Consider the following 25190-nt stretch of genomic DNA (forward strand, 5'->3'; position numbering starts at 1 on the left):
CAGTCTCAGGTTGGTCCCAGCATCAAGGACAAGACCCACAGATGGTGTCTTCTTGGGTGGAGCAACACAGAGGTCCATAGCTCTGTTGTCCATCTACCAACACCTCGCACAGGAATCGTCTGCTCTCTCACAGACTTATTTTTGGGCAGGAGGAACCTGAAGCTTGTGCAAATGTTTAAACACGTGTCTCTCTTGAATTATTCAGTGTACTTTGCCTGCTTCTGGAGTTAATTAAAAGGGAGGGCAGTTGATAGCAAGGTCTCACATTCACTGTAGGGAGGAAGCAGCAAACTGTGGCAGAGGGAGCACCAATAACCACCGGCCCTCTCCACCGCTCCAAGACCTGTTTCCCTCCTGAGCAGACTCACTCTGTTTTCTCCCTATTTTCTGCTATGGTTGAATGAGGCTTTTTCCAGTGTCAGATGCACATCGAAAAAAAAAAAAAAAACAACGCAGGCAAAGTGCAGCTCTCGTCCTCTTGAAGTCAATGGGGAACTTGAGATTGGGATCAGAATTTCACCTATGATCTGCAGTGCAGGTCTGAGCCACAGCCCTTTAGAGTCAAGTCTTTCCTCTGCCTCTAGTAGCATTTGGTCCCAGAAAACTCGTAACATTAGCCCATCGTAAATGCATGATCTCGTGCAAAAGTGTATTAATCCACCCATAGACTCATGCCCTTCTCCTCCGCCTGTGAAATGTTATGAAGAGCAAATTATGTACCAAGTTGCACAATCTTGACTTTATCATCTGCCTGAATACAGAAATGACAGCAGTGACTTTGATGCTGTACCACACCGAAACACTCAGTTCCTGATGAGTATTTTTGTCCCCAGTCAGACATCAATTAAAGTCACAGTTTCCCTTTGTCAATCAAGCTACTGACAAAAACACAGGGTTTACATAGCATAGAATCACAGAATGGTTTGGGTTGGAAGGGACCTCAAAGACCATCCAGTTCCAACCCCCCTGCCATGGGCAGGGACACCTTCCACTACACCAAGTTGCTCAAAGCCTCATCCAACCTGGCCTTGAACACTTCCAGGGATGAGGCAGGCACAGCTTCTTTGGGCAACCTGTGCCAGTGCCTCACCACCCTCATTGTAAAAAATTTTCTTCCGTAGATCTCATCTAAATCTCCCCTCTTTCAGTTTAAATCCATTGCCCCTTGTCTTATCACTACATGCCCTTGTAAAAAGTCCCTCTCCAGCTTTCTTGTAGCCCCTTTAGGTACTGGAAGGCTGCTGGAAGGTCTCCCTGGAGCCTTCTCTTCTCCAGGCTGAACAGCCCCAACTCTCTCAGCCTGTCTTCACAGGAGAGGTGCTCCAGCCCTCGGATCATCTTCATGATACTCCTCTGGATCCACTCCAACAGCTTCATGTCCTTCTTATTATCCAATAACTCGTCAAGAAGCTTTCCCCAAAATGTGAGATACAGTCAGAAACATTTTATGCAGAAAGGAGAAATAATCATGTCATTCTCTGTTCACAAAGTACTCCCAGGGACTACTTTGCCAGGTAAGAGGCACGTGTAATTGCCATTACTGCTACTGCACAGCGCTTGCACTGAGTGGAAAAGGACCCCTCGCCTGGAAACAGGAGCAAGAACATCATCACAGAGCTCCACAGAGAACAGCGAGAGTGGGAATGCAGCTCCAACACAGCAATCCCATTTTCCTCTAAGAAAATGAACACACTACGACAGTTGAGCCGAGCATATTTGTAATGAATGAATAATGTTGGATTCTCTTGAAGCTCATGCACGTTTTGAAGCTGGCATGCCAAGAGCATACTGCGGCGCTGAGCTGGTGACGTTTCTGATCAAACAGAGACTTCAGCAGAGTCTTCATCGACTTGTTTTTTTCATTCTACGTTGTCCAGCACCTCCAGAAATTGCTTAACTTGACCTAGAAACAAGTTTGTCATTGTTAGATTCCGGTACATCTAATGTTTGGGCATATTGGGACACTGTAATTAGGCTACTTGATTTTTAAAGATGTTTAATCAAAAAGGCCTGGATTAAAGTTCAAGTTCAAGTGCTCTGCGCTAGCCAGAGACGATTTGAATGAACAGCAATTAAAACAGAGTCTGATTCATACGGGGCACTGCTGGACTTTGAAATGACGACTGCATGCTTGAAATTCTGTTGGGAAGGATTCTTCTCATTTTAGTACAACTAAAATGAGGCTTTTTGGTGCTAACACTTCATGCTGAACAGTAACAGAAGTCACACTTGAAAAAAAAAAAGCATTTTGGGGAAAGGCAACATCTCCACCTGGTTTCAAGGCTGAGCGCTAGCAGACAATGGAAGTCTTTTATCCTGCTGTTGCCAGAAGCCAACAGCAGCTGGCCAGCTTGCTCAGAGCAGAAACTTTGACCCTTAAAAGGATGATCTGTGGATGAGAGCCAGGAGCAGAGCAGCCGTTCTTGTCTGCAGCCTCGCAGCCCTGAGGAGACGTCGCAGGAGCAGAACTGTTGTTCTTCTCATGCGAAACGTGGGTGGGAAGGTGACGGCCTCCAGATGGGAAAAGGGACTTTCCTAATGAAAAAGCCCAAGAGCCACGGTGTTAGAACAAATCCATCTGGAATGACAGCTGAGACGTGTCATGGGAAAATTGCCTTGCTTTGGGATCAAACCCATCACTTACAGAAAGTTTTATCAGAAACCGGATGGTCCTCAGAGATCTTATTTTTGAGCAGAAAGTGATGTGATACATCACTGCATGCATGTTGTTTACATCTTACTTTAACACGGTTCGTGGGAGGAAGTGCTCCACTGCCAAAAAAAAAAGACTTGATAGTTGCATTGTTTGTGTGTAGCAATATTTAGACATAGCAAACCCACCAGTATTTATAATAAGTCTGTCCCATTACGGTATCAGTAGGAAGTGACACGAAAAAGAGATGGACTCTGTGTCCGCTGAGCTGCAGAGGGTGATAAAGGCTCCCAGTAAATCTGATGGGAGAGGTGTTGTTTTCAGGCACAGACAGCGTTTTCAGTTCCTGTCCCATGCCAGAGCTCGAAGCTCTACTTGTTGTAACAGGAAACGAGACTCACAATCTGAAGCCAGCGGCACGTATCATTCAAACAGGCTCTTTGCTCTCTCCCCAGTACTCGGCGTGTGCTGCGGTACACAGCCAGCAGCTTTGCAGCACGTCCCAGTCCATCAGCTGGGTTGGCCATTAACCCTCAAACCTGACCCAAGGCTCGGTAGGTGAGGAACCGTATTCCTTGGACCTGGTCCATAACAAACCTTGTCTCTGCCTCTGAGCAGTTACCTTACTTCTCGTGGGAAGGACATGGACTTTTTGGTTTGTAGTATGAGTCGGTGTCCTGACTGTATTCATCAGTGAACACCCAAAGCCTTCCTTGGGTCAGCACGGGGAGGACCTGGTTGAACGTCATGCTCATTCCAGCTCCGAACTCCGCTGCACCTGCCTTTCTCCCAGGAAAGGGGATGGATGTTCCCTGAGCACCTGCTGGATCCTAAAACGACAGCAGAAATAGCTACAGAGAGATGAAACCCAGCCCTGGCCAGCCTGCAAGCTTATGAACATTCCCACCCTGAAGATCCCAGAGCTCCTCTTCCCTCCTGTTCATCCTGCAACCCAAACAGGAGCGTGGCACGGCACGTACCTGTACCATGGGAGATGACCACCTCCCCTTTTTGGGATGAGCAGATTCCTGCCCAGGTCAAGGAGTCCCTGGGGGCTTCAGAAAGAGGCAGAAAGGAAGCTGAGGGTTGACTCTGCTCAGATTTTAATCTATCTAGAACTTAAACTCTTGGCAGCAGGATGTCTTTTTTTATCATTTGGAGAGTTTCTAGTACCATAGAGTCCTCCTCCAGAAACAGACTCAAGCCGCTCTCGTAACACCAGCAATAACTTCCCCCGTTTAAACGATGCACGCTGGCAAAACGTTCCACCACGGCTGCACAGCACCGACCCTGCCTGGGCCCACGGACACAGCCAGCAGCACGCTCCGGCAGGAACGCCTTCCAGCAAAGATCCGAGAAATAACATAAACCATGTCATTGCCATCTCGGAGCAGACTGCTGGTTGAGCTAATCCCTGTCCTCTCCCCAGAGCAGTGAGAAGCAAAGGCTGTGCAGGGAAGCAGAGGGCAAAGCCCTGCACAGTCATGAATCATCCAGTCCAGAAGGAAGTTTCCTGACCACCACTGGGTTAATGACCACACTTATCATCCCTATCGAGAATAAATTGAGACCTCTGGGAATTGCTGCATCGGCCTCAGGGCCATACGCTTCCTCGGGGAAGAATCTGAGCAACAGGCACGGCACGAACACGTCTGCAAGTCTCTGCTTCTTTTACGCAAAAATCCCTCGGGTTTCGCACTCGACACAACCTGCCCACGGGTCCCCTCTGCTGTCGTGTCCCAGCGCTGCAGCCCAGCTCCGCACTCCTGCACCCAGCACCCCCCCAGAGCCACCGAGGCAGGGACAGAGGAACCCTCGGCCTCCCAGCACGATTTAATTCACATGGCACAACAATCAGGTGGCAGCTTCCCCAAAAACCTTGTCCTTTCTAGGTATTTTGCTGACATTACTACAGAAATTACCTGGGAAATTCGCAGTCTCCCACTCACGGGGGCAGAGAAGCCCAAGCAAACCCGGGAAGGGACTGTACCAGCTGCATCACCAGAGCACACTGGGCAGACCGTGAAATAACCTGTGTCCCACCATCTATTTCCATGTATTGAGACACACAGAAAATGAGTTAGGAGACTAGTTAGCCCAGACTGCGGTATCTTTAGCAAGAAGTATTAAAAAGTATCTAAAAAGGGCTTTGTTTTCTGCATTGCTACAGTTATTTCTGTGTTCTGGTACCAAGAATTACCCATCAATCCACCCCTCAACTCTTTAACACTTCACAGGACCCCGCTTTCAGAACCACTTTCGAAGATTTCCAAAGCACAGCATTTCTGGAAGATCTTCTAAGGCGAAACAGTCAATGAACAGCCAAACTCTCAACGGAGATAAAGTATAATATTTTATTCAAATACAGTGTTTTCTTAACCTTTGACTTTTCTGCAAAGGGGTACATTCAAGACGAGTACACTCCACTTCAGCAGGACGCTGTGCTGTACGTGTCAGTCCGTCCGTCCCCGGAGCACGGAGAAGCGGTGGCGCGGGGCGCCGTGAAGCTCAGATGGCTGCCATCCTTCAGTTATCACAGTACTGTACCTTTACAAGAGACAGCATCAGCACTGTGATAACTGAGCCAGGGCAGCCTGTCAGTCATTGTGGCCCCTCCGCACCACTGCCGAGCCCAGCAGGAGCGTCCTCCTCATCCTCATCTCATCCGCGCCTCAAAAACCCCACATCACCCTCAACGGATGCCCAGCTGAAAGGCTCAGGAGCATTTAACAGAAGTGACTTTGCATCTGAGCACTCAGTCCAGAAAATTATCCAGATAATTGGCGCTGTCTTAATGACCACGGTGGCTTCTCCAATGCCGCTCAAAGTATTTCCGTAGCAGCTTCTCCTGGCCAAATCCACCCATGCTGGATTTCATAGAGAAAGGGTAACAACCTCTACAGATATCACTGGAGAGAACGGGGGCACCCTTTGCTCCCCCCTATATTCACAGCAGCAGCTGGTTTATGCTACTGAACGCCATGAACCAGACAGTGGGTATACTGGCAGAGCGCCAGGTGAGTTAATGGAGCCACACCGCTCTATCCGACAGCTGAGGAGCGGGATCCTTAACGGCACGGATCCGAGGGCAGCACCACACCGTGACCAGGCTGCACGGTGCACCGAGCCTGCCAGGCTTTCGCCAGCGGCGGTGGAATTGTACAGCGCTGCGAAGACGTTCAGCTGGGCTGAATCGGGGTTTGCCACACGCGCTGCTGGAGCCGGCGTGGCACGTGCCCGTTCCTGTGCCTACCGGGGGCTCTGCCGGGAGCAGCGCCCGCCGCCAGCTGCGTTCACAAGGGACTGCAGCTGGAGTAAGCAGAAGAGGCACCTAAAGGCTTGGGGTGCTTCGAGTGTGCAGCTGGCGTTTTTAGGTCACAGGATCCAAATACAAAATTGTGAAATAAACAATTCCACTGCAAACTAGTTAAATTCTAAGCTTACATCAACCTGTATTTTACACCCCTCCCCCTTTTTTTTTTTTTCTTCCTTAAAACCAGGCATCGCTGAAAAGATCATGGAACTATTTCTAAACACATACGCCCCCTTTGGTTAAAGGAATCAAATACACCGAGTTCTGGAATGAGTTTAAAAAACATAACGGTTTTACACAGTAAAAGTTAACGCGTTGTTAAGTTTTCATAAAAAGTTCATTTCTGATGTTGATCGACTTCACCAGTACAAGTTGCTCTCATGTTTCTACCAGGAGGAGGCAGAAACTCCTAAAGTGGTATAAGACTCCAAATAACTTACCTAGAAAACAGCACGTCCTGAGATGTTACGGAGGCTGTTTTTAAAAGAGAAATACGTAACGCTCAGCTGGATCCAGCTACCAAAATGGTGCCTTACAAGTTTTTAACTCCAGAGGGCAATGGAGAGACAAATATGAAATATCTGAGGAGAAGCACGCAGTGGAAAAAAAATATTTGTACATTTTAAAACAAACTACAAACATACATTACATAAAAAGGGGACAGTCAACAGATTATGCAATACTGATGTAAGACGACACAGATGACTTAAAACATGTATCCTAAAACTCACGGGTTTACCACCACTTGTAGATTAATCATCAAAGAGTCTGTTGCTAGAGAAAAAAACTCAAAAAAAATTGGTAAAAAATAATTGATAAATCCTGTACATACAATGGTGAGTTTTGAAAAGGAAGGGAGCTGAGTAACTGATGAACTATTTGCTCTCACTTTGAGGCAGTTTTACACCGCCATTACTATTCCAGCAGAAAAATTCTACTGATTTCACCCAAATGGCATAAGTGTAGGGTGGGGAATCCTACACTGCACAGCCTGGAGTGATGAGAACAGAATCGCTATTTTATAGCCCAAGTACGCCTCGACTGCTGCTTCAGGATTTTATTCCGTGCCCCAGCAGCTACTACCACGCTGTTTAATGGGAGAAGATACACAACCACAAAGGAGAAAAACCCCTCCCCAGCACCCTCTGGCACGACTGTTCGAGTTACACATGTATCCTAAGGGCTGATGCCATTTTCTCTAGAGAGAATCACACTCCAGTACAAATATGGTTTGTTTCCTCACATCTAACACGTGCATGCTGGTTTTTGCTTTGCTTCAGTCGGACTAAAGATACCCAGACCTGAGAGAAAAAGAGCCAGTAGGTTCCCCATTATTATCTGAAGAACCGCCTTTTTTAAGCAAAACCCACATTAGTTTTGGAGTCTAGAATACATTTTTGTTCTTGTTATTCCTAAGGCATTGCATGTTTCCATATACTTTTTTAAAAACTCTGGTTTCCAGTGTTCGCTGCCAGTTCTCGCTTTTGAAAGCCCTGTAAGTTTGCCTGGCTGGTTTTTAAACTCCAGTTCCACCTCCTGCCCCTTCGGGGCTGGCGATCCCATGTACTTTTTTTTCCACTCGTTTCGCATGAACCGAAACTCCTTTAGCATCACACCGACGGCATTACCGATGCGCCCTGACCACGACTCCGGCGACTCCCCACCCCAGCACACGGGTCGGGCATCTCCCAGTGCTACCAGTCGCTCTCACCCCACCTCTGCAGAGAAGCTCGTGGGGCGCGCAGGTACCAAACCTGATTTCCGTCCCAGTTAGCGCCGTATTACCAGAAATCTGCACAAATCTGAAGAGGAAAGAAAACACACAGCGTAACAGTTACGGGGATACAACGGTCTGAGGAGCGACGCCGATGCGGAGAGCGGCCCCTCGCAGGTCCGCGGGCCGCCCCCTCCCAACTTTCCCCCGACGGCGCTTCCCGAGGCGGCGTTACCTGAAACCAGGGGCCGCCTTGGCAACGCGGCCGCGGGATGCGAAGCCACGGCGGGCAACCTGCTCCCACCGCGCCCTCCCCAGCCCCCGCACCGACGGGAGGACAGCCGGGGGGGGGGGGGGGGGGGGGGGGGGGGGGCCGGCCCGGCCCCCCTCCCCGCTCGCCTCACTCGCCATCCGTCCGGAGCGCTGCAAACCACCCGAGGAAGGGGCGACGACGGCGGCCCCGCTCCTCCCGCGGCCCCGGCGGGCGGCCGCACCCCCGCGGCGGCGGCAGGCCCCGCCCGCGTAAACACCGCCGCCCGGAAAATAATAGTGCGCAACGGGGGAGCGCCGCGCCGCGCCCCGGCCCTGCCGCCCCCGCGCCGCAGCCCCCCCCCCCCCCTTCCTCCCCCCTTTCCCGCCGCCGTCGGGCGGCGCGGGGCCGGAGCGGACCCACCTGCGGGCGCGGCGCTCGGCGGGGCCGGGGGCGGCATGACGCAGCACGGGCTGGCGGCGTGAGGGCCGCCATCTTCGTGTGTTTATGGCAGCGCCGCGCGGCCATGTGACGGCCGCTTCCGGGGGCGGGGGGGAGGAGGAGGAGGAGGAGGAGGAGGGGGACGACACCCCGCGCTGGCGGATGCGCGCAGCGAAGGGAGGGAGCGCGCGTGTCCGCGTAACGCGCTCCCGCGGCTCCACAGCCGCGGCGCCGTCGGGGGCGGCTGGCGGGGGGGGGCGGTGCGGGGCAGCTGCCCTCCCTGCCCCCCCCCCCCCCGCAGCGCGGTCACGCGTGGGCACGGAAAGAGTTAACCCACCCCCCGCCGCTCCCGCGTTACCACCAGCGTTGAGCCGCCCGCGGGCGCGGCGCGGGGCAGATGCTGTGAGCGCGCGCGAAGCGCGTTCGCGCGTCTTTTCAGGCCGCGCGGCTGCAGGTTGCGCGCTTGCAGACGGTGCGTTTGCAGCCTGCGCGCTCCGCTGCCGCTGTGCTCGGAGCTGCGGCCAGACTCCCCAACCCCCCCCCCCCCGCCACCACCACCACCCCCCCACCCACCGCGGCTCTTGCGGGCATCGCCCGTCTCGGCACCCACGTAGCGCCGGCGTGGTGGCCGTGCAGGACGTGCACCGGCCGCCCGAAGAGCCGCCGCTACCACCGGGGGTGTTTTTGCGCAACCTTCAGCCCGGCCTCTGGGCACCAAGCCGCGGCCCTCCCCCTTGCCGGCGACCCCCGGGGTCGGGCCGGGCCGTGCGGTGCGGCGGGGGCCCCGTCGGACCGGGGCCGGGCGCGGGCGGGCTCCGGGACTACAAGTCCCAGGGTGCCGCGGCCCGAGGGGGCGGGCGGGCGGCGCAGGCTGCCGGTGCTCCCCCCGCCCTGCTGATGTGTACGGGCCGCGGCGGCGGCTGGATGCGGGGGGAGCGGCTGGGCTCGGCACGGCACGGCGGGCGGCGGGGGGGCCGGGGCCGTCTGACGCGCTGTCCTGCCCCGCAGGGACCCGGGCCGGGCTCCGGCAGCCGGCCATGGCCTCCAAGCTGCTGCGGGCGGTGGTGCTGGGACCCCCCGGATCGGGCAAGGGGACGGTGTGCGAGAGGATCGCCCGCAGCTTCGGGCTCCAGCACCTCTCCAGCGGCCAATTCCTGCGGGAGAGCCTCGGCGGCGGCGGCGGTAAGTGCCCGCGGGGCCGCGCCGTCGGGGGGGACCGGGGGCGAGTGGGGGTCTGCAGCCCCGAGGCATCTTCAACGGGGCGGCGTTGGGGATGGGGATGGGGAATTCCACCCTGGATCCGCCACAGGTTGTTTTCTTTCCTTTATCACATTCTCCCTCCAGCCGGAGGTGCCTGATAAAAGTGGGGTCCGATGCTGCAGGGATGGAACCATTGGGGTGCAATAGTTCCATCCCTGCACCAGCTCCAGAGAAGCCAGTACGAATAACCCATCTGCTCGTGCACCGATGGTTAGCGGCGGCGTCCGGGGACACAGGTCGCGCGTTATTAATAACTTCATCCTGCCTCAGGTGGTTGTACGGGAACAGGGTAAAAACTGCGGCGCGGTGGACGGCAGATGGCTGAACTGCTGGTGCACGCTGTGCCTGCGCGACACCCACGGTGGGAGGGATGGATGGATCGGGAACGTGCTTTGGTCCACGGGGCAAACCCCGCTGGGAAAATCGCTGTGGGTCATGGGGTGCTGCGGCTGGGTACCGTGCCGTACCAGCCCCTGTGGCAAGGCCGGTGGGGTGGCAAGGGGTGCTGGTGCGTATCCCCAGCTCCTTATGAAAATCCCTTCCAGAAAGTGAGGAAACGGAGGGCAGCACCGCTGAGACCTGGCGGTTTAGGGGCTGGAGCAGAGAGCGCAGCCGGCAGCCCCCGGGCAGGGCAAAGCTGCCTGCAGGAGCACAGCCTCGCCGCGGCGGATCCCTGCTCCTGCCTGTCCCATGTTTGACATCCAGGTCCAAAGCCCTTGGGAGAACTGATGGTCTTTGCTGTGTTTGCGCCCCGGGCAGCACTGTCGGCTGGTGAGATGCTCCCCGGCCGGGCTCGGGAGCGGGTGTGCTGCACCCCGGCTTGAATTTGGGTTCCTCTGCAGCTGCCATTAGGCAATCCCAGCGTATTTCTTTTTCCAGCAGCTCCCTCTCTCCTCTGCAAATGCGTGAAAGACCAACCCAGAGGGGAAGCTGACTCACCGGGCAGAGGAGCGGTAAAATGGCATCGATACAAAACAAGCCGAGAGAACCCAGAAGCGATTTCCCTTTTTAGAGATGTGACAAAAAGGAGGGGGGGGGAAAGGGAGGGTAAAGTTTGGGAGAGCTGTGCACTCCGGCAGGGATGTCGCACACAGCCGTGCACTGGTCACTCATTTAAAAATATCCAGATTTCCTTTTGTAAATAAAGAGGACGAAAATATTTCCTTTGGAGGGAAGCTCAAAATTAGGAAAATCCCGATGACTGCTTTGGCTGAGGGACAAAAGGCCTGGGTGAAAGGCAAGCGGAGGTGCAGTGTTTGGGACCGGGGCGGCGTGGTGAGGCTGCGTGCACACCCGGGGACTTGGACGAGTGAGGTCTGAACGAGTTGGCGATCCTGGATTTTATATTTCCATTCATATTCTTGCTGTAAAGCTTCTCTGGGGTCAGCAGAGAAGGAAGAAGGGGCTGTGGACTGCGTTAGCTGAAGGTGTTTCCCAAAGTGCATCAGGTAAATTCAGTTTCCCAAAGGAAACGCTAAGAAATGCCGGTAAAATTCCTCAAACGTAAATCAGCCTTAGTTCGGTATGACTGGCGTGACGTTCAGGACCCACCTTTGCCTCAGCCTCTGCTTACAGCTCTCAGTAAGCTGCAGCTATTGGCTTTTTTTGTGTGTTTTTTTGTGTTTTTTTTTTTCTGTTTGCTTTGGACAAGCTGTTACACGACGGCGCTGCGGTGTGCCGGCTCCGGGGGAAACGAGGTGGAAGTAGACTCTCCGCCCGAGTTTATCGTGCCACCGGCTTTGTGTTTTGGGGCAGCTGAGACCCTTCGACACAAACCGCTGCGTCCCAGCATCGCTGTCCCAGAGGGACCCGTCAGTCCGGTGTTTTCGGAGCAATCTCGGGGCGAGGACGTCGATGCACGTGGGGTTTTCCTCCTCGCCATCACAAGTAGCCGTGACCACGGGGTTCAGGCTCGGGTGGCACGGAGGCCTCCCGCTGCCCGGCGCGCAGAGCGTGCCCAGCTCGCTGCCGGTGTCGGTGGTCTCGGGGAACTAAAACTTTGCTTCGCAGCCGAGCGGAGCGGCTGAACGCACGGCTGCTGCCGAATTGTTTGGCGTTTTGCTACAGCGACCCTACGAGTACATCCGCTACCGCGCGTTGGTCTGTTCCTCAGGGTTTTGCTTGGCGAGTGGCTGTTCTGCTGTAGGAAAGGGACTTTTAAAGATCTTGGAAGACTTAAAAGCTGGTTTTGGTGCTAGGCAGGGGTGCTGGAGGGCAGTGAGCGCTTTCCTCGGCCGGTACGTGCCCCAGTACCTGGGTGGTTGTCTCTGGTGCTGGCAGCATCACAGAATCACAGAATGTCAGGGGTTGGAAGGGACCTCAAAGGATCATCTAGTCCAATCCCCCTGCCAGAGCAGGACCACCTAGATCAGATCACACAAGAACGCGTCCAGGCAGGTTTGGAACATCTCCAGAGAAGGAGACTCCACAAGCTCTCTGGGCAGCCTGTTCCAGTGTTCTGTTCCCCTTACTGGGAAGAAGTTCTTCCTCATGTTTAAGCAGAACCTCCTATGTTCCAGCTTATATCCATTTCCCCTTGTCCTGTCATTGCATGCCCCCATCCCGGGGTCTTGGCAGGACTCGGCAGTGAAGTTGCAATACAACTTAATTTCTTTTCCAAGTGGCTTTGGCTGAGAGTCGAAGCTGAGCCCCGGAGATGTGACCTACCAGCCCTTTGGTTTTCCATAGGGTCCGTGCTCTGTCTTTACATGCGGGAGCCACTACAGTGCTCTGGCTGCAGGGATTTCCCCCGGTGTCAGCTGCCGCCCCATGGACAGACCCCACTGTCCGTCTGGCAGGTGGGTCATGGCCTGAATTTGGAGTCACACAAGGCTCCAGCTCCCTAAACTGACGTCCTGCTGGCGGGGAGCGGGTGGGAGCAAGGGCCCTGGATGCACCGTCTGCACTGGGAAAGAAGTCCTGGGGTGCAAAAACTGGGGTGACATCAGCCAGCCAGGATTGTTGCAGCGTAGTTGTGCTGGTGCGCAGGCAGCTGCGGCCAGTGCCCTGGTAGCCACCCGGGCTTCCTCCTCTCCGTTAACTCCAGATCGCGTTGCTGTAGCCTAAATAAAAAAAATCACGTAAGAGATTGCGCCGTAGGGCAGAAAGTCCAGGGTTATCTGGCAGGGTCTGGAGGCTGCTGAGCGCCGTGTTTGGGAACAACCTCTCCTCCAGCCCATCCTGCCCGGTCCTGGCAGGCTGTTTTGTTGGTCGTGGCCTCGGCGGTGGGAGACGTCCCTCAGGGTTGTAGCTCGATGTTGCTTTGATAAGGAGGGACTGCCACAGGTCAGGGTCTTGCCGGGGAAGCCACGGAGAGCTTGAAGTGCCGTGCGTGAAAGGGCAGGTTAAAACCTCAGTCATTAGGTTAATGGGATTAAGCCCATGAGTCAAAAAGCTGTTTTGCACGGAGCTCAGCGCTGCCAGGAGCCCCCACTGCCAGCCCGGCTCAGGCAGCACGAGCAGCCTCTAAGGAGCCCCTTGCTACCTGTAGAAACTGCAGAGAAATGAATGATACAATGATATAATGGTTTGGGTTTGAAGGGACCTTCAAGATCATCCAGTTCCAACCCCCCTGCCATGGGCAGGGACACCCTCCACTACACCAGGTTGCTCAAAGCCCCATCCAGCCTGGCCTTGAACACTTCCAGGGATGGGGCAGCCACAGCTTCTCTGGGCAACCTGTGCCAGTGCCTCACCACACTCAGTGTAAAAAATTTCTTCCTTACATCTAATCAAAATCTCCTTCTTTCAGTTTAAAGCCATTGCCCCTTGTCCTGTCACTACAGGCCCTTGTCCAAAGTCCCTCTCCAGCTTTCTTGTAGCCCCTTTAGGTACTGGAAGGCTGCTGGAAGGTCTCCCTGGAGCCTTCTCTTCTCCAGGCTGAACAGCCCCAACTCGCTCAGCCTGTCTCCATAGCAGAGGTGCTCCAGCCCTTCGATCATCTTCATGGCCCTCCTCTGGACCTGCTCCAACAGCTCCATGTCCTTCTTGTGTGGGGGACCCCTGAGCTGAACGCATCACTGCAGGGGGGAGTCAATGCTTGCAACCCCTCTCTGCACCCGGCCGTAGCAATGGGGATTGTGGTGCTTGCGTAGGTGCCATGCAGTGCGATAGGGGTGAGCCCCAGTGCCTCACATGAGGGGACCAAGATCTTCCACCCTGCTCGGGAAGGACTGCCCAGACCCTGCTCCCCTTCAGATTGGGCCTCGGGAGTGCTGCACCCTGCAGGAGGGGCTTGTATGGAGCAGGGTGGGCTCTGGGGATGGCTGGTGTGGCTGGGAAGGGATAGCAAGTGTAAAAATTGGAGATAAAGGCTGCTTTGAAGAAACCCCCGCAGGAGCAGGGCTGTGCTGCAGGGATGATGCGCTCCAGAGCATCCCTGGTGTCGAGGGTGCGGGGACCGGGCAGCTCCACAGGTCCTTCATTGAAATACGCGCCTGTTCCGAGGCCGGAGGGGCTGCAGTAGCTGTCTGAAAGCAGTTGGCACCCTGTGCTGGTGCGTGGATCCCCGTGGGAGTGCACTCCCCCTGTGCCAGTGCATGACCCTGGTGCCGGTGTCTGCCCCCCACGCTGCCATGTGCACCCCATGCCCACGTGTGCCCCCCTGTGCCGGTGCATGTCCCCCACGCCGATGTCCCCAGCACGGTGGGGGGACACAGAGGAGCAGCATCCCGGCAGCCGGAGCTGTCCGTCGCGAAGCAGTGGAGAGCCGTCCACACGTATCGGGGCCGTGGAAAACCGCAGCCGCCGGGATGCAGAGCTGTGGACCCAGGCTGGACGTGCAGCGGCCGTTTCCCAACATCACAACCGCGGCTCGGTGTGGTTTTGGTTTGCAGTGCCCAGGTTGGCCCCAGCAGCCCGTCCCTTGGATGGGCAGCCCTCCTCGGGGCACCAGCCGGACTTTCCGCGGCAGCTCCAGCCTCCGTGGCCACCGCGCCCTGCCCTGGCAACATCTCTGTCCTGCTGGGAGCGCCATCCCTGCCAGCCTTGGCGATACGCGGACCGTATGAATAAATATTAAAAAATGTAGGTGGATGCAAAAATATTTATGCCCTAGCAGGTCTCCATGCTGGTTGCGTAAGACGTCGTGGATCATTTCCATCCCCATGTCCTTTGCTTTCGCAAGCAGGAGAGCTGCCAGCAGCGCCGGCGACGGATGGGCAGCGACCAAAAAAACTCGGTGTTGAAAAAAGGTGTTTTCCGCTCACTGCGCCCGGCAGCCACCGCTGCTCCCAGGAAGGAGCTGCTGAGCGGGGCGAGCTGGAACACCTTCATGGAGCAGAGGGAGGGGATGCACCATGGTCCCCATCCTCACTGTGGTCCCCGTCCCCGCAGTGACTCAGCCCTCCAAAAAAAACCCTCCTGTGGCTCAGGAGTTTGACCCGTGGCCAGGGGCACGTGCCTGCCCCGCTTTGACACGTTGCTGTCATCTGGAAAATCCCTAACTCTAACCCTCCAGAGGCAGGATCCTCCAGCTTCCTTTAGAGAGGACTCGTGCTTTGGGAGGGCTCAAATGTGCTGTCCTTACCAGAAATCTTGCGAAAATTGATTGCAAAATGATTCATTTCCGATCACAAACGCTGTTTCAGCTGCTGCGGGAATGGAGCAGGAGAGATGTCCATGGGGTCCTGGTCCAAGAGGAAAGAGGCAGGACCAGGACTTGTCCTACACGGTGGCGAAGAATATTTGTGTTTTCTAAACAGTTTCTTTGTGTCTCCGAGTGACTGAAAGAAACTGTAATGTGATTAAAAAAGCTGTGATTAAAAGCTGTCTTATAGCAGCTTTCCAGTACCTAAAGGGGGCCTACAGGAAAGCTGGAGAGGGACTTGTTACAAGGGTGTGTAGTGATAGGACAAGGGGCAATGGATTTAAACTGAAAGAGGGGAGATTTAGGTTAGATATAAGAAAGAAATTTTTCACTCTGAGAGTGGTGAGGCACTGGCACAGGTTGCCCAGGGAAGCTGTGGCTGCCCCATCCCTGGAAGTGTTCAAGGCCAGGTTGGATGAGGCTTTGGGCAACCTGGTGTAGTGGAGGGTGTCCCAGCCCATGGCAGGGGGGTTGGAACTGGATGATCTTTGAGGTCCCTTCCAACCCTAACCATTCTATGATTCTATGATTAACTGAATTTATTGCTTCTCCCCTTGAAGCAACATCTGCTTTACTCGAAGGACTTGATCATGGAAAGAATTCTCTTACCTGAGCGTATTTTAAGTTGAGGCTCTGAAGTCTGAAGCCCTTTGGATGGGAAACCATCTTTAACTGGTGATTTAACAAACCCTTTGAGGTTTGGGTCTCACGGGAGCTCGCCGGTGATGCCTGTCTACTGCCGCGCTTCGCGCGCCAAATCCTGAATTTGCGCCTCTTCGCGGCGTTTGTAAATGACGGTACCAGCTTTTCCCGGCGATGGGTGTGCGTGGAAGCTCTGTGCCTATGAGCCAAACGCTGCCAGGTCTGCAGGCGTTGCTTAAAGGCGTCGTTTGTCCTCATGGCTTCACTGGGAACCTCCTTGGAGGCACCAGGATTTGCAGCTGTGGCTCGGTGCGTGTAGGAACAGGCGTTATTAGCATCCTCCGGCCGGCACTGACCTTGCTCTAGGGCAAGCAGTGAGCCAGGAGGTGGGATGTTGGCCAGATCCGCGGTCCGGGATGACCGTCCCGCCGTCGGAGGTGCACGGAGGTTGGCAGCATCCCTTGCAGCTGGTTCAGTGTCTGGGGGACATTCAGCATCTGTGCCAGTGCCACCTGTAACCGCACTGGTGCCGGCTCCAAAACCAGAGGAGCTCCGTGCGTAGTGCGCGGTGCGCGCGTCCGGCGTGGCAGGGATGGTGCCGGTGCCCCTCGCTGCCAGCTGCTGGAGCTTGGCATTCCTGGTCTCGGGTATCTGAGGCATTTCCATTTCCACAGCACCAAAAGGACGGCGTGGCCCTGGCTATCAGGAGCAGCAGCCTTGAGCAGACAGATGCTGCCGAAAAGCTCCTGGGAACGATTTGGGAGGACGGGCAGAATTTGAGGGGGAGCGATATTTTTTAAGCGGAAATGTCATGCTTTTTCCTTTTTTTTTTTTCTTCTCTTGAACAGAAGTTGGCGTCTTGGCAAAGCAGTACCTTGAGCGAGGCCTTCTGGTGCCGGACCACGTCATCACACGCGTGATGATGACGGAGCTGGAGAAGCGGCGAGAGCAGCACTGGCTGCTCGACGGTGAGTGCGCTGCCGGCATCCATCCCCTCTGGATGGGAAAATCCCGGCCCCCTTTGGAAAGCTATTTTTGCTGCTGATGGTTTGGCAGCACCAGGAGAGAGAAAAAAAACAGAAGGTGCTTTGGCTGGTTGTGGGAGGAGAGGCAGGAGCCGACCTGCTGCCAGAGATACCTGCCCGTGGGTGTTCCTTCCCACGCACGTCCGTGTCCGTCCGTGGCACCCATCCGGGAAAGGGGAAGGCAGGGAAAGGAGATGGGTGTTTCATTCCTCCAGCGAGCGGAGCGGGGCTGGAGGCAAGCCAAGAACAAGCCCTTACCACCTCCGTATGTGTGCGGAGGAGGTACTCATGCCAAGGCCAAAAGCCACCCGAGGTGCGGGTGGAGAAGATGCTGAGAGCAAACAGGCGAGGCAGGTGGTGGGGGGAGCAGCAGAGGGTTTGCTGGAAGCTGCCGCAGCCCTGGGTGGTGGAGCTGGATGCCAGCAGCCGTGGCACATCGCTGCCGGTGGCCTGGGAGCTGGCAAGTGTCGATGGCAGCTCCAGAAACCTCTTTGGGGCTTGGGTAGGGGATGGGGCAGGGCTGGGCAGGTGGCACTTACCTGTAGTGTTGGGCACAAGCAAGTGTGACATTTGGGGACGTTGTAGAGGGAGAAACAGAGAAACTTCTCTTGCCAATCTGCTGAAGCTCTTTGGAAGAGTCAGTGAATACAGAGATAAGACTGAAACAGTTGATTTATAACAGACTTGGACTTTTGGAGAGCTCGGAAAATAGAAAATAGTTTACAACCAAAACAAGTCTGCCGTCTAGTGCCATGGATGGGAGGGTGGTAGAGCTGGGCTTCTCCCCCACATGGCCCTGGGTGGCCCCAGAGGAGCGGGGGGCTTGTGCTGGGGCTTGCGGTCCCGACGAGCTTCTCTCCCCCCAGTGGGTACTGGGGATCTGGTGGTGTCGGCTCTGGGGGGCCGGGCAGCGTTGCCCCGCTGGGCTCGCAGGGTGGGTGTCAGAGACCCCCCCACCCTGTGCGTTCAGGCTGCCTTGGACATGCCCGTGAATCCTTGCTATTAAAATGTCATTATTCTTACAACAATACCACTTAATTCGTCGGGGAACACAGCGGTTAACAAATATTACAGCAACCAGCACTGCGTAAACCAGTACGTATTTCATGGTGGTAAGACCCTGGTGTTCCAACACGCTCGCGGGGGTTTGCAGCGACGCGCTCGGATCCGGGTTCTTGCAGCTCAGGGATGGTGATTCATCGTGGTGTGACCCCCGGCAGCCTGGCCCGGGGACCAGCTCCCGTTTCATCACGGCTCTGCACCCGGAGGTGCCACGAGGGTGCCACGAGGGTGAAGCAATCCTGGCCGTGGGCTGGTAACGAGGATTTCGGGAACCGCCTGCTTCGTGCGCTGACCTCCGCTCCTAGCGAGGCGTTGGAGGGACGGGCTGCCCCTGAAGCTAAAGTCTGAACATGGGCAGCAGCCACGTCACATTTTTCATCCTGATTTTGGGGAGATTCATCTGCCTGGGGTGGTGGCTGCGGTCAGAGCCCCGCTCCAGCAGCGCTGTGACGAGGAGCGTATTTATTTCGAGCGGTCCGTTCGATAACGTAAATAACAGACCGACTCCACTTGGTGAGACAGACTGAACGTGTTCTCTCTCGTAATGGCTGATCCATTCCTTGTGCCGACGTCCTGACAAGCTCTTGGCTAATAATGCTCTGCTTGGGAAAAGCCTGGGAGGTCTCAGAGGGGTTTATGGATGTCGAAAAAAGGTTACAGAAATGAAAAGTGGATGTTGTCAGCAGAGGAAACTGGAGAGGGGACCGGCTCGGAGTCACCCCTCGTTGCAGTCCGGCGGCGAGAGCGGGTGCTCCCACCCGTTTGCTGGCTTTTCCGAACAAAAGGCGCTGCCCGGTACCTTGGGAGGACAGGGATTTCAGAGAGCTGGATGATGGCTGTGCAAAGCCTTTTATCTCAGTATCCTGGATGTCCTCCATGTAAACCAGCAGTGTGTTACTCGCCTGTGCACGGCGTCTTGTTTCCTTCCACGGCAGCATTTATCCCCGTTCCGTCGTTGCCTGTGCGCTCTCCCTTGCCTCCAGCCCCTGTGCAGGGACACCCACCCTGCACCAGCCACCACTTTGCAGAAGAACACGAGCTTGTGGCGACCCGTGTCTTGTATTCCGGGAGCCGGTGCCGCAGGAGCTATTTTTTCTTGTAGCCATATGGTGGGTGCCTTGTCTTTCCCACCGCGTGCGCTGTCGCGAGGAGCCGCCGTGGTTTTGCAGCTCCGGGGCTGCGGGGTGGGTGGTTTTGACTCCATCGTTGCTTCTTTCCTGCCTCTCACCACGGTCCCTGTGGTGCCTTGTGCAGGTTTCCCTCGGACACTGGGGCAAGCCGAGGCGCTGGATGGGATCTGCGAGCTGGACCTGGTGATCAGCTTGAACATACCCTTCGAGACGCTGAAGGACCGCCTGAGCGCCCGCTGGGTCCACCCGGGCAGCGGGAGGGTGTACAACATGGACTTCAACCCCCCCCACGTCCATGTAAGAGCCCGTAGCGTCGCGGTGGTGCTGGCTGGGAGCCATTCACAGAAGGAAAAGATCCGGGAAAACTTTCTCTGCGTGAGCTGGGATCGTAAAAAAGCGTCGGGGAAGAAATCCCGGGTAGCGGGCGCCGAGGACCGCAGGGCTCTGCCCTCGGGAGCCAGCCCGAAGGAGTCGTGCTAAGTGTTAATTAGGAAAATGGGATTTATGTTAAACACCGTCCAAGGATGCTCGATTGATCAATTGATCGATGTGGAGCGGGACGAGGCGTTGGGCAGCGGTTGCGTGGCAAGGAGCTGCAGCGTTGGGCACCGGTGGCTGCGTCCCCCTGATGGCATTTGCTTTCCCGCAGGGCATCGATGACGTGACGGGCGAGCCCCTGGTCCAGCGCCAGGACGACAGACCCGAGGCCGTGGCTGCCAGGCTCAGAAAATACAAGGATGCTGCAAAGCCCGTCATAGAGTTGTACAAGTGAGTTGGAGCGTGCCGATAAATCGCGGCGTGCCGTAAAAACGGGACACCAGCCGGTCCTGCGGCCCCATCCCCACAGCCCGGGGAGCCCTGGCACGGCCCCCGCCGGGGTTCGGGGGGCAAATCGCTGCCCTCAGCGGCACGAAGTCCAGCCAAGCCCTGCCTGGCCCTGTTTGGAGGGAGGAGGCTGTTGTAAAGAAATTCACAGCTCCTGTTTGTCCTGGCAGGCTCCTCAAAGGGCTTTGCCAGTGCCGGCGATGGGAGGGATTTTTTGGCTGTGGCAAACGGCGCTTGCAAATCCCTTCTACCCCCCGGCTCCGCTGCGCAGGGTGGGAAACCTGTTTGCTTTGCAGAGGTGTTGCCCATCAACACTACGGAGCTCCAGAGCAAGAGATGGAGAAGCTCTGAGATGCTCAGACCCTGCAAAGCCGTCGCTGAGGAAGCTGAGGGTCTGCAGGCGGGTGGGGACAGTGGCCTTGTAGGGAGCATCTCCCCTCCTGCCTTCACCCACGAGCTGCTTTCTGCACATAAACCCGTTTGCCCCGTGCTGTGCAGGTCCAGGGCGGAACGTGCTGCACAGTCACCTGGAAAAAAAATCAGTGCAGGGCCTAAGGGGTTTAGGTGAAGCACGGAGCGATGGGCAAGAGGGCAGGAGACCTCAGCGCTGGCTTGGACAGGGCTGCTGTGGGCACAGACACCTTTTGGGGCTTGTTCCATCTGCACTGCTGGTGGTTTGGGGCAGTCGTCCCCTTGGGAGCAGACGGATTGCTGAGGGGTAGGAATCCACTGCTGAAAGTGAACCTGCTCAAGGCCAGGTTGGACAAGGCCCTGAGCAACCTGATCTAGTTGGAGATATCCCTGTTCCTTGCAGGGGGGTTGGACTAGATGACCTTTGAAGGTCCCTTCCAGCCCTGACCATTCTATGATTCTATGAAAGGGAGCAGGTGCTTGGGAGCGTTTTTAAGAGCAGAATTGGTCCATGGAGGCCAAAAGTGCCCTCGCAGGAGAGGGGGAGAATCAGCGCCCTGAATTTCCCACTCACTTGAGGGTATGAATAAATCCTGCTGATTTCTGTCTATCCCCCTCCTTTCACCCAAAAAGCCATCGGTGAGCTTCCAGCCTGGCCAGGCTGTCCCCTGCCAACAGCCAGCCTGACCATGAATCCCCCCATCCCCAGGAAGGGCTGGCGCTGACTTCTCCCCCCATCTCTCTTCCAGGAGCAGGGGCATCCTTCACTCCTTCTCGGGGACAGAGACCAACAAGATCTGGCCGTACGTGTACACCCTGCTTTCCAGCAAGATCCCACCCGTTCTCTCGGACGAGGAGAACTAAACGGCTCGTGCCAAGGACCAGGAGATCACTCGGATGATGGATTTGGTTTCTCTGCGCGGCGCTGGGGCTGCGCTCAGATGAGGCGATCGCGCGGTGCCTAAAGTCCCTTCCCCGGGTGTGCTGGGTGGCATCGATGGATACACGGTTATAGCCAGTGTCAGGGCAAGAAGATCTTTGCTTATAAGGTCAAGCCTGCTAGAATAAGTTTTTTTTTCCTCTTTTGAGGCTATAAAGTATTCCTGTCCGTGGTCCACGTAGACACACAGATGAGTGATGCCAACCCTGGTGATGATCACACCAGATTTACGCAGCTTGCCATGATGTCCCTGTCCCCCCCGTACCAACCCCAGCCCCTGTCTGAGCCTACAGTGTGCCATCCCGTTGCCCCACGGTATCGTTTACTGCAGGTTGCTCTCTAGGTGGGTAGGTTGTTGTTTGTTTTTTTTTTTTTCTATAAATTATTTTCTATTAAACTTATTTCTCAGAAAAATAAAGCTCTAAAAAGCCAGGCTCAGCCCAGCAGGAATTGGTGAGCAACATGGAAAACGTGTATGTTACAATGCTCAGAAACCTGAAGATCACATTTCCAGCATTAATACACCCAAAAGAGGGAAAACACTGGAGGTAGAACACGCGCTTGTGCTTCTTCCGTGGAGAGAAATGAAACCCCAGTTCTAAAAAGCTGCTGCACAATCTAGTTTTCCTGAGATGCTGTGACCCTGAGCAGGATCTGTGCCGGCGATGAGCCGCACTCCTTTGTGCTTACCCTGTTTGTAGCTTTTAATACTACAAGATACAGTCACGTTGTAAGAGTTTCTCCCAAAGATTTGTTTTAATGCGTGCTTCAGTTTTGGGGAGAAATCAAGTCATTCCAGCTTCTGTGCTGCCTTTATCCCTGAGGTCCCCTGGAGATGGGAGGGTCCCCAAGCGGTTCCCACTGCGGCTGCAGCGTCCCCAGCAGAAGCAGCTCCCTCCCCACGGAACCCCGGAGGGAGGAGAGCCCTCCCTTCCTGGGGATGTGTGCAGGGATGCTGAGGGCCCTGCCCAGGTGTTTGTCCAAGATTTCCAGCAGCATCGAGCTGCTCCTCTTGATGTTCCTCTTCCTGCACGCTGGAGCTTTGTGGCTGGAGCGGCTCTTCTCAGCTAGAAGTACTGTGACCCTCTTGGGTGGTGGAATGCAGTCCCTGTGCAATGGGGATGCTCTTTTTTTTGTCTCCTCCGGTTGCCTTATTTTATAGAACATATATTTCAGGAAAAAAGCAAGATGTGTATTTTTAAAGGTTTCAAGCAAACAAAAAGTGCCAGTTTTTAGATCGGCTTTGGGGGAGCTCTGCGCATCGGCAGAGCATGCTGCGGTCTGCCGTGGGGGCTCAGCCGGGAGGCAGGAGAGCTCTTGCTCCCCAACATCTGTCCAATAAATCAGATAAATCTGATAAATCAGAGCAGCCTGGGCAAGTTTCTCTTGCTGAATTGTCACTGGTTTTATTTTTGCTCAGAGAGCAGCCCTGTGGCAGTGGAGGAGGAGCTGAGTGGCTGTTTTAGGGATGCAGGGGCGAAACTTCGGCGCATCACCCGGAGTCTTATCCCCGCTCGGCCGCCCGCATCCTCGCGCTGCCAGCGGAGCCCTGATGTTTGCTCTCTCCATCAGCAACAGCTTGGTCCCGGTGCTCTCCCAGTGAAGGAGCCAGAAGCCGTCGGGCAGCCGCTGAGTGGGATCTCTGCCCGCGTGCTGCCCACCCATCGCCTGCCTGCCGGTGAATGCAACGGCACGGTGGCGGCGGCGGGGGGCTCAGCATCCCACTCTGGAAGGGAATTTCCCAGGTGGGAGCAGAGGGACCTTCACTGCTGTCCCCGGGAGGTTTTCCATCCCCCTGGAGCTCCTGGGCTGGGAGGACGCAAATCTCCCACCTTGCAATGAAACCCTGTGTAAGAAAGATTTTAGATTATCCCATGACCCTCCGAAGAAGGTCTGGGCCACTTTTTAAACACAAATCTAGAAAATAACCGAAATGCGTGCGCTGTTTTCTTTCCGACAGCGTTGGGCAGGAGGGGAGGAGATGATGGGGGGTGGGTTTTTTTGACTATAAAAGCAGCCTGGCCGCAGCAGGCAGCTCTGTCGGGGCCAAGTGCCGGGCAAGGGGATGCTCCTGGCTCTCCCTTGCCTGGCTCTTGCATCTCATCCTCTCCCCTGCTGCAAAACGTGTCCTGCGGAGATGGCAGCGCCCAGCGGCAGGACAGGGCTCGCAGGTGTCTTTGCCCCAGGAGAGCCGCTCGGGCGTGTGTTTGAAAGCCTTTGAGCCCTATAGTAGGTGTAGAAATCCCACGACTGTGCGTGCATCGAGCCCTCGGGATGGATTTTTCCAGAAGGGTTGTCGTACAATGCATTTCCATAGACCAAATACCAGCAGGGATGAGGTCCCGGAGCGATATGCATCCCTCGCCTTTCCTCCCCGCCGCGCTCCCCTTTGGTATGTTACTGTGAATCTCACACCTTTTCTAAAGCGACGGCACTTTTGTACCAACCCGAGATACTGTGCGGTGGCAGGAGGGGTTCCCTGCGTGCCGGGCACCGCTGCCGTGTCACCCCGAGTCTTCTTCCCGGACTTTTCTTCCCGGTGAATCGCTGCAGCCATGTTACTGCTCGAAAGATGTAAATAAAATTTTTCTCCTGCTTATAACTCAGTGCTGGCAGTGTCTGTGTGTGAGCTGTACCCCAGCGCCGCTCAAAGCTGGGCTCAGCACCAGCCCTTGCCCTGTGCGGAGGCTGCAGGATGTGCCTTGGGCATTTTTGACCCAGGGTTTCTTTGTAGGAGTTGTGGAGGAGGAGAGGGGAGGAAGGAGAAGAGTCAGAGCATCCTCACTTGAACACAGCAGAAAGTCACCCAGCTGAAGGGATCCCCCAGGTTTTGGGGCACAATGCTGCTGTTCAGGTCCTGTCTTACAACTCCTTTATTTGATATAATCCAAAATATGGGTTAAAAAGCCAGTTCTACAGTGCGGATGAAGCCGGTTGCTCCTGCCCTCCCATCCTTGTCGCACGTAAGGTGGTTTTTGTTTTCCTGTTGAACTTTCCCCAGTGAAAGTATCGGAGAGCATTAGGCCCAGCAAGGCTTTGCCTGTCGCCTGTGCCCCACGTAATCCATCACATGTATTTCGGTAGAGGGAATTAAAAGCCATGAACTGAAGCGCCTCTGCCCATCGCTGCCACCTTGCAGATCCAACAGTTTTTTTCTTTTAATTCCCAAATAACAGCTCAGGGCCCTCGGTCCCCTGTTTGGAGTAAGCAGAGCCTCAGAAATGATTAGGAGAAATAAAAAAAAAGGGTGATAAGCAGCGAAACCACAGCCTGGGAGGTGAGGAAGCAGTGGCATGGCCTTGGCGTCCGTGGATGAAGGAGCTGAACCGGGCAGGAGGGGTGCTGGGGTTCAGGGTCGTGGCAATCCGGAGGCGGAGGAGGGATGTGTTGCCACCGTGCAATTCCGTCTGAGGGTGCAAGGGCAGATAAATACAAGGAGGGGAAAAGCGCTACGCAAGCTAGAAAATTAACTTGATCTAAAAGCAAAAGTTTGGAGGTCAAAAAGCAGAGGGATGTGGGAGGAGTGCCAGAATCAAGCTGAGACCAAAGCCTTGGCTTTCCCCGAGTGCCATCAGGGCAGCTGGGGTGGCACAAGGGCCGGCGTCCCCGTCCCTCCAGCCACGGCACGCGCTGGGCTGCATCTGTGGGAGCTGCTAAACATTCCTTTGGATTTCAGGACAACACTGAAAGCTTTGAAATTCCCACCTCTGCCTTGTATTTGTATATATTGCGCAATATCGACCCCTTTGTGCAAGGTTCGTAGTACATTATTCTGAATTTCCTTTCTGCACTCCAGGCTGCTCATTTACAAACTTGTCCATTGGCGTGTCTGTCCCCGGGGACCTGTGCCTCGAAACCCTCTCGGTTCCCCATCAGCCAGCACCCCGCTCCGCTTCCCTGGGTGGCGCGTGGCGAGATGAAAGCCTCTGGGATGCTC

The 25190-nt window shown here is 55.4% G+C and overlaps 1 protein-coding gene across 2 annotated transcripts; it reads left to right on the forward strand.

Annotated features, from left to right (window-relative positions):
• Positions 1–9408: 9408 nt before the first annotated feature.
• On the forward strand, positions 9409–23859 carry AK4 (adenylate kinase 4). Of its 2 annotated transcripts, XM_086617177.1 has the most exons (7): positions 9409–9553; positions 16709–16828; positions 17312–17313; positions 18931–18949; positions 19196–19374; positions 19727–19845; positions 21063–23859. In XM_086617177.1, the coding sequence occupies exons 1-7, from the start codon at positions 9409–9411 to the stop codon at positions 21175–21177; spliced, it is 699 nt and encodes a 232-aa protein (XP_086473303.1). In that variant the 3' UTR covers positions 21178–23859. The 2 variants fall into 2 exon arrangements, with proteins under 2 accessions (XP_086473303.1, XP_086473302.1); XM_086617176.1 differs by lacking the exons at positions 17312–17313; positions 18931–18949 and having other exon boundaries at positions 19202–19374.
• The last annotated feature ends 1331 nt before the right edge of the window (positions 23860–25190 follow it).

This window comes from Tauraco erythrolophus, chromosome 10, assembly GCF_009769465.1.
Source record: "Tauraco erythrolophus isolate bTauEry1 chromosome 10, bTauEry1.pri, whole genome shotgun sequence".
Classification (NCBI taxonomy): domain Eukaryota; kingdom Metazoa; phylum Chordata; class Aves; order Musophagiformes; family Musophagidae; genus Tauraco; species Tauraco erythrolophus.